Source organism: Microplitis mediator, chromosome 8 (assembly GCF_029852145.1).
Source record: "Microplitis mediator isolate UGA2020A chromosome 8, iyMicMedi2.1, whole genome shotgun sequence".
Classification (NCBI taxonomy): Eukaryota; Metazoa; Arthropoda; class Insecta; order Hymenoptera; family Braconidae; genus Microplitis; species Microplitis mediator.
In genome coordinates, this window is record NC_079976.1 from 21,457,990 (window position 1) to 21,466,239 (window position 8,250).

The window sequence follows — 8,250 nt, forward strand, 5'->3', positions numbered from 1 at the left end:
ACTTTACAATAGTTTCACAGTCATTTCATAGTGGTTTAACCATGAATTTACCGTGATCTCATGACAACCTAGTAGTATTAGCACTGTGACTATGATATTTTCACAGCAAATTATTAGCGTTTTCTCCATGATTTAACTCTACTTTGATAGTGATCTGATACGGTACATCTATCATTAATCCAATTTCGAAATCAAAATTTGAATTTTTAATGTCATTAATCGATAGAAATGGAATTAAAAAAAAAAATAATATAAATTATTTCATATATGCTCCTATAATTATTTGTAAGTTTAGCAAATATTTGGGCACATATGTATTTTATTTATTATAAATTTAGCTATTTTAGGAATTTCCGAGCGAAACTTTATCTGTAATTATCTAATTTAGTTAATTTTATAAAAGCTTAAGACCGTAAAATTCTTCAGAATTATGAAAAAAAATAAATAAATAAAAAAATTGAATAACTTTTTTTTCATAACTGTATAAATTGAATTTAAACTACTGCAAAAAATAAAGAGAACATCATATAGATTAATATTTCAATAGTAAATATTTATTATTTATCATAATTTAAAATAAAATATTCTTAAATTAAGAAAACTTGATGATTTACAAATGAAGGCAAAAATTTTTTTTTTATAAATATCGAATTCTTTTAATTTTATAGTATTTAATTTTATAGTATTTAATAAAATAATTTCTCTTATAGCTTAGTCTTGAGTATATATAGTATTGAATAGCATGAAGTAACAGATTAAATATTTAGTTCCGAATGCGTGTGGTGGCCGAGCGGGCTAAAGTACATGACTTAAGCTGCTCTCAATCGAAGGGTCGGCAGTTCGAGTCCCATCATGCGTTAAAAAAAAATAAAATTCCTTCTTTACCGAGGATAAAAAAATAGCATTTCTCCTCCAGAGAAATTACATGAAGTCGTACAAAGGGATAATAAATAATTTTTTTAAACAAGAAAAATTATTTATTGAAAAACCAAGATTAGGATTATTGTTGCTATTATAATATTATTATTAATTCTATTATTATTATCTTTGAATCAATAAATATAGGATCTTAATATTGCCCCTAAATCCCGATGAAAACTAAGCAGATCCAGGATTAAATGATTAAGAAATCACAGTAATATTACTGTCAATTCACAGCGATATTGTTGTGATTTCACGAAGAATCTATAGTAAGACTGCTGTGAAATCACTATATGATGACGGTATTATTACCGAGAAAGCATGACTGAAACACTGCAGATCCAGGATAAACTGATAGTGAAATCACTGTAAATACACAGTAATACCACTGTCAACTTACAGCTATACTACTGTAAATTAACTGTAATGCTATTGTGATTCTACTATGAATCGATGGTGAAATCATCATAAAATTAACATCGGGTGGTAATAAAATCACAGTAAGCAAATGGCACAAAATCACAGTGATTTCACTGTCATTTCACCATGGGTTCACTATCTGTCCACTATAATCTCACCGAAATTTCACCATGATTTCGAAGTAATTCCGAATCCGCGAGGGAAGCTATGAAAAATGAGTTACATTACAGTACGGGGTGATCGAAAGAGACCATAAAGACAAAAATTGGTATTATTTTGAATACATTTTAGTACATTATATTATGATTTACTTGAGCAAAATTACATAAAATGTTTCTCTTTTAACTTTTCGACACTGATTTCTTGAAATAATGAACTGATTTTGATGTTTGAAGTAGCGATCGGCAAGTTTCTTTAAATTCTAGAGCTGATTAAATTTTGGAAATGTTTGATTAAGTCATTTCAATGATGTTCGTAAAAAACCGATTTTTAACATTTCTGTCTCAGATGATATCTCTCGAACGAATAAGCCGATAGACATGGATGAGGCAGTAATTGACGCGTTTTCATGAGATCTAGAGCTGATTAGATTTTAAAGTTAATCGTTTGAATGGCTTCTGAGAAATTAAAAAAAAACTAGAAAAAGTTGACTGTCAACAAACTTTTTCTTAGCGCGAAGTTAAAAAATTAGGGCCGTTAGCCGTTTTATCCGCGAGTTATCGTGATTACAAGAAATCAGTTAATTAATTGACATCAGGGCTCCCCTCAACTCAATTATTTACTTTAAAATTGTCTAATTAAGGAATCGACGTACGTTGCATTATAATTATTTATTAATAAATTCTCTTTATGAGGATATAAGTTTCAACTTATTTTCATATACTGTAAAAAGTGTAGAGATGATTGAAGGTGAGTTAAGTACCCGAAAAAAATTAGAGTCCCAACAAAGCGCCCTCAGTGCTTCCACGTTGGAAATTTAGAAATTTCTTAAAAAAGTAATGTATGTTTCTGTATCATGAATTCAAGTATGGGAATCCATACAGAAATATAGGCCGGATCCCCATATAGATTTTCCCACAGGGTAGTCTTATTAGTCATAATTTAAATATCATTATCACCGACGAACGGTTGCAAACTGATTAGATAAATCACCCTGTAAAAAAATATAAGAAAATTTTCTTAAAAAAAACTTTAATAAAATTACTGGGTTATTGTAACCTTGTTCGAAACGTACGTAAGCTACTTATACGATATCTTCTACAAAACAATAATGGCTATAATTATATTCAGTACTTATCGTACTGTTAATAACAAAATTATCGGCAATGAATAACCGATGTATACGTAAAGTAGAGATAAACAGTCGATTATAAGCATTAAAGTTTACCAACGAATACAACTTTGTAAAAGTATTTAGAGCATAAATAAACAAAATATGATGAAAAAATTACTAATATTTATGATATTTTATTTAATGGAATGCATTAATTGCTGTGCCATAAAGACTGATCGGCCGTTAACTGAAGAATTAAAGAAGAATTTGAAGTCACCATGGCTGGTGCTTATTATTGACGAAACTATAAGTTCACCAATTGGTAATAGATAGTTTATTAATATTATTGTAGAGGTTGCGCAGTGCCCTTACGGGACAAAATTAATGAAAACTTTTGAACATTCACTAGTGATGAGTAGTGTTTTATTAGTGATCACTAGTAATCTGACTAATGAATCTTGCAACACTATGGGAAGTAATAAGCGTTGATCGGGCTGCAATAGTGCTGATTAGTAGTCCGATTAGTGAGTCTACATCACCATTGAAAGTGATTTCAGTATCGATTGTATTTCAAATGAGAGAGACTCTAACCTTAGAAGTTAATATTTAATCTCTATATAAATACAGTAAAAATTAATGAATTGCTTAATCATCGCGATTAATATCACTTGCATTGTTCGGATTGTTTAGATTTTTTTGGGTAAATATATAGACCAAAATAATCTTAACTTATGTCCGTAGGGTTGGCAGAATAGAACCAGGCTTCAAATGATATGCAGAAATATCTGGGTTCGAGCCCCCGTAAAGACGAATAATTTTTCATCGGTAAAAAAATTACCAAACGTCAATTAATCAGTAGAAATAATAATCCGAGCATATATGATTGGATCTAAATTTTTTTATCAGGTTACAGCGCGCGAAAATACTAGTTCGATAGTTTTTCGTTAGTGCTCTCAAACAGTGTTTATTAGTACTTTTCTGTAAGGATGATAAAGTAACAAGGACGAATAGCTCTAGATCGAGTCATCTATCATTTTTGTTGTTTCTTGAATTGTTACTTCCTAAAACTGATTTTTGCGAGATAATTATACATATCAGCCGTCGAAGTAGATCTCAAAAGCTTCAAAAAAAATTTTTTTTCATTCGAATCTGAAAATCAAAACCCAAGATACAGTCTTTTTATTTTTATGAATTCGGTGCTGAAATAGTATATAACACACCTAAATAGGAAAGTAGGACATTCCAAACTCAGCGTGTAATGGGCAAAAACACAGATTGGGATGTTCTTCCTCCATTGTGGTGTGCATCCGATTTTTCACTCAGCTTGCAACTGAAAGTTGAAAATTTTACCTCTATTGGGAAAAATGGCGCATACGCTAATTTGTATCGTTTTTGATTTCATGAAAGGAAAGAACGACTTTCTTCCCTCTACACTTACGGAAAAAAACTAAGCAGTACTGATGAGAAACACTAATGCTTTGATTTTTTCGCGCATTATGGTTTAGTGTCATTAGTGCGTTAGGTGTCATTAATTTAAATTCCACAGTAGAGCAATACTGACTATTAGGATCACCAATGAACACTATAGAAACTTGGTCAGCACTTATCACTTCTAGTAACATTGTAAGATTCACTAATCAGACTACAAATGATCACTGTTAAAACGATTTTTAACACAAATCACTTCCAACAATGTTGCAAGATTCATTAGCCAGAGTAGTAATGAACACTAACAGAACATTATTGAAAACTAACCAATTCCAATAGTGTTGAAAGATACATTAGTACTCCGACTACTCAACACTGATACAACACTGTTAACAGTCATTACTTTCAAAAGTATTGCAAGATTCATTAGTCGAAGTACTAATGAATACTACTAAAACACTTTCCAACACCAATCACATTCAATAGTGTTGTAAGATCCACTAGTCAGATTACTCAAGGTCATAAATGATCACTAATAAAACACTTATCAACACTAATGAATTTTCAATAGTGTTCATAAGTGTTCATTAGTTTTTTCCTGTAAGGGATAAGCAAGGCAGAAATTTTAACTTTGAGGCGGGTATGATGAAAACTTGTGCACACACCACGGAGGAAGGTGGGACGTCCCAATCCACGTGTTTTCCACCCTCACCTTTTGCTTGGGTAGGGAATTACACACGCGGGTCGGAATGTTCTACTTTCTTCCTTGGTGTGTAATATACTATTTTAACTTTTAAACTGGAAAATTTTGTTCAAGGTATCAGTTATGGCACTATTATAAAAGAAAACCTTGTCTTAACCTCAGCAAAAGCAGTATTTGAGTCAGTATATTCAAAAATGTAATAAATTTCGTTATTTATAAAACTCATACTAAGACAATTTAACTTTTTTCAGTCACGATGTTGATAATTTATTGGCTGTGACTGATTGCATGATAACTGGGTGGCGTGACAAAGTAAATCGTGAATCATGTGAGTCCAGAAGAACAGAGGAAATTTATCCGAATCATGTTTATAAAGAAAACATCAGGGATCTTGATTTGGTCGTTTTATTTTTGGATGAACCTTTTGAACTGACCTTTAGAATAAATACAATTCCAATGATAAATGATGATAATATTGATGATATTGATAAAAATAATTGTTTCGTTTATCACTGGATAATTGAATATGAACACGTTAATTGGGGTAACATGCAATACTAACTTCATTTTATATTTTTCCATTAACTTTTAGAACGCCGATTTGGAAATTAATTTATTTATTCAAATCTATAAATTAGTACCTATCACAGTTCAATATCGCTTGGTGCCTGATGAAGGAGGATTTAAAATAGATAAAAATGAAGGAAAAAAATTAATCAATGATGTAGATTGTTTTCTCTATCAATGTCCAAATTTTTTGACTATTGGGAACTATTCGACGGACTATGTCGTAAGTTTTTTTATTTAACCACTGAATTCCCCACCTATTAATTCTTGTAAAATTTCTATGTAAGTTTTTATAGAAAATCTAATAAGATCTTGAACGTTTTCCAAAGAATTGTTGTCGGGTCGAAAAATTGGATCTCTTTCAAAACGAATGATGAAATAATAGTTTATTACCAAATTGATTAGAAAATGCATTCGACAACGAATGTAATTGGTTAACGAGCCGTTAGGCTAGTGTTGCCAACACACAAGTGTCGGAAGCCGTTCCTACTCAATACGTTACAAATAGTTTTTGCATCGAATAGTAAGATAAAAAGTCTGCTATTGGTAAAAAAAGGCACTACATGAAATTTAATTTTTTACACGGAGAGAAATTTATGGTAACCGTTCCTGGTACGTTTATGAAATATCATCCTATACCGTTATGGTAATGATTACTTGGAATTATGGGATATAGGATCATACTTTCTGGGAAAAGTTCCCATAAGTATGGGAACAATTCCTATCATTATGGTAACAGTTCTTATATCGCATGTGAAAGAATTATGGTAATGATTACCATAATATTATGCTAATCGTTCGCATTATACTATGGTAATGGTTACCATATATTATGGTGATGGTTACCATATTATATGGCAATGGTTACCATAATGTTATGGTAATGGTTACCATAATGTTGCAGTAATGGTTTCTATAATATTATGGTAATGGTTAGCATATATTACGGTAATGGTTAACATATAATATGTTAATGGTTACCATATATTATAGTAATGGTTACCATATATTACGGTAATGGTTACCATATATTACGGTAATGGTTACCATATACTATGGTGATGGTTACCATAATAATATGGTAATGATTACTATAATATATATGGGTGCCGTTCCTATAATTAACATTTCAAAAAAACCGGTTACCATGCATTATGCGAACAATTCTCATAATATTTTGTGATGGTTACCATAAATTTCTCCGTGTAGTTAACCTAAAATGATTGAATTGAATGAATATAAAATTAATTTCTGCATTAATTTTGATGCAAAAGATGATTAAATTACAATAGTAACAATAAAATATGATTTAATTCATTTTTATTATAATTTAAAATGATTTGTATTTCTTCCAACCTATAGGATAGTCAACAAAATATCTAAAGCTATTAAAAAATATCTAAGGTAAAAAATAAATCCATATGAGAATCCTGCCTTGATTCTTATACGGGTTTCCACTTGGCGTTTTCGGATCGATTCCCATATAGTTACCTATAAGAATCCAGCATTGATCGCGTATAAATTTTCACAGGGTCTCCTAGAGGAATCCACACCATACCAAGTCCTTATAAGAATCTAATACAGATTCCCATGTGGATTTTTATGATCGTTTTCCATCGAAATATGCATCATGTCAAAATCCATCTGGGAATCAGGTATGGATTAGGAATGAGGATAATTGCCAAAGAGCGTCAAGTTTTTGATACCAATCCACGATTAACGTATGTCGTTTTATAAACTTTTTCTGGAGTACGAATCCTTATTTAGTTCCCATTAACAAAATCCATATGGGATTCCAGTCGAGACTCCTATATGGGTTCCAACATTTCTTTTTCGTATGGATTCTCATATGGTTTTCTATAAGAATATTAATCGCTATTTTATTCATATACGCGCATCAAAAGACGATCAACGTAGAAATCCAGATACCCCGGAATTCTATAGAAATTACTCATACAGAAACCCAGATTCCTATATACATTTCCCACAAACAAATCGTTATATCCAAGTTCGTAAGTCAAGTTTCTACAATTTTTGTGCAAAGTCTATGTAAGAATTTTTATTGCGAGAATTAGCGGGTAGGAATACCTCTTATGTAAAGATTTATTGGTTGCATATATCGAAGTGTATGTTGTTTTCCAGAGTTTTTTGGGAAGTCCAATTGCATGTTCACTGAAAAATGATCCAAGTCAATATATACAAACTGGCTTAGCGACAATTGCCTACCGAATATATCACTCACTAAATGACAATAGATCAAACAAATATGACGTATTAGAGGGAAGTTTACATGATTTATCTCCTCAACGAACATCAATTAATCAATCACTAATGTATATTTTTAATATGATACAGTGAGTAAACACTGTCAAAAATAAAGGTAATGTTTCTCCCGAAATGGATGAAATTGTTTTTTCGGTTTTTCGTTTTGTTTTTTGCATATAACTCATGAACCACTTGCCCGATTTACTACAAAATATAATCAGATCTAACTCTTGGTGAGCCCTTTCGATTGCCACCAAGAACGTTCAAAGCGATTGATTCGTTCCAAAGATATCGTCGGACAAAAATGATAATTTTGCAGTGAAGGTATGTTTTACCAGCTTAACAAATTTTTGAGCTCGAGGAGCTCAAAAATTTACAAGTAATGATGTTTCCAAGCTCCCTGAGCTCGAAAATAGCGGGAAGTTTTGGGGCTGGCCCGCAGGGTCAGGCGGTTTTCAGATTTTTTAACTTCCCGCTAAGAAAATTGTAAATTTTCAAAAATTCGGGAAGTTATTGGTTTCGGTCCGATTTACGAAAATCGAATTTTCACCAAATGTCGACGTTTTGAGGTCCTAGGAAGCTATTCTGACTGATTTCACGATGATGTCCGAGTGTATGTAAAGCAAAGACCCGCACTTATTCAAACTCGGCAACGTATAAAAAAGACTTATCA

At 31.5% G+C, this 8,250-nt stretch overlaps 1 protein-coding gene across 3 annotated transcripts; it reads left to right on the forward strand.

Moving 5' to 3' along the window:
* The first annotated feature begins 2,694 nt into the window (after nucleotides 1-2,694).
* Nucleotides 2,695-7,901, forward strand: LOC130672946 (uncharacterized). Of its 3 annotated transcripts, XR_008990799.1 has the most exons (6): nucleotides 2,695-2,936; nucleotides 4,860-4,923; nucleotides 4,997-5,289; nucleotides 5,384-5,535; nucleotides 5,600-7,033; nucleotides 7,455-7,901. XR_008990799.1 is itself a non-coding variant. In XM_057477763.1 (5 exons), the coding sequence occupies exons 1-5, from the start codon at nucleotides 2,777-2,779 to the stop codon at nucleotides 5,615-5,617; spliced, it is 678 nt and encodes a 225-aa protein (XP_057333746.1). In that variant the 5' UTR covers nucleotides 2,695-2,776; the 3' UTR covers nucleotides 5,618-7,033. The 3 variants fall into 3 exon arrangements, 2 of the variants coding, with proteins under 2 accessions (XP_057333746.1, XP_057333745.1); XM_057477763.1 differs by lacking the exon at nucleotides 7,455-7,901 and having other exon boundaries at nucleotides 5,609-7,033; XM_057477762.1 differs by lacking the exon at nucleotides 5,600-7,033 and having other exon boundaries at nucleotides 2,697-2,936; nucleotides 7,455-7,740.
* Nucleotides 7,902-8,250: the final 349 nt, after the last annotated feature.

Bases quoted from the DNA above. Each gene is read 5' to 3' on its own strand.
- LOC130672946 (XM_057477762.1), top strand. From the start codon at position 2,777: ATGATGAAAAAATTACTAATATTTATGATATTTTATTTAATGGAATGC. The intron at 5,290-5,383 runs GTAACATGCAAT...TCTATAAATTAG, and splicing joins ATATGAACACGTTAATTGGG to TACCTATCACAGTTCAATAT. The intron at 5,536-7,454 runs GTAAGTTTTTTT...GTTGTTTTCCAG, and splicing joins ACTATTCGACGGACTATGTC to AGTTTTTTGGGAAGTCCAAT.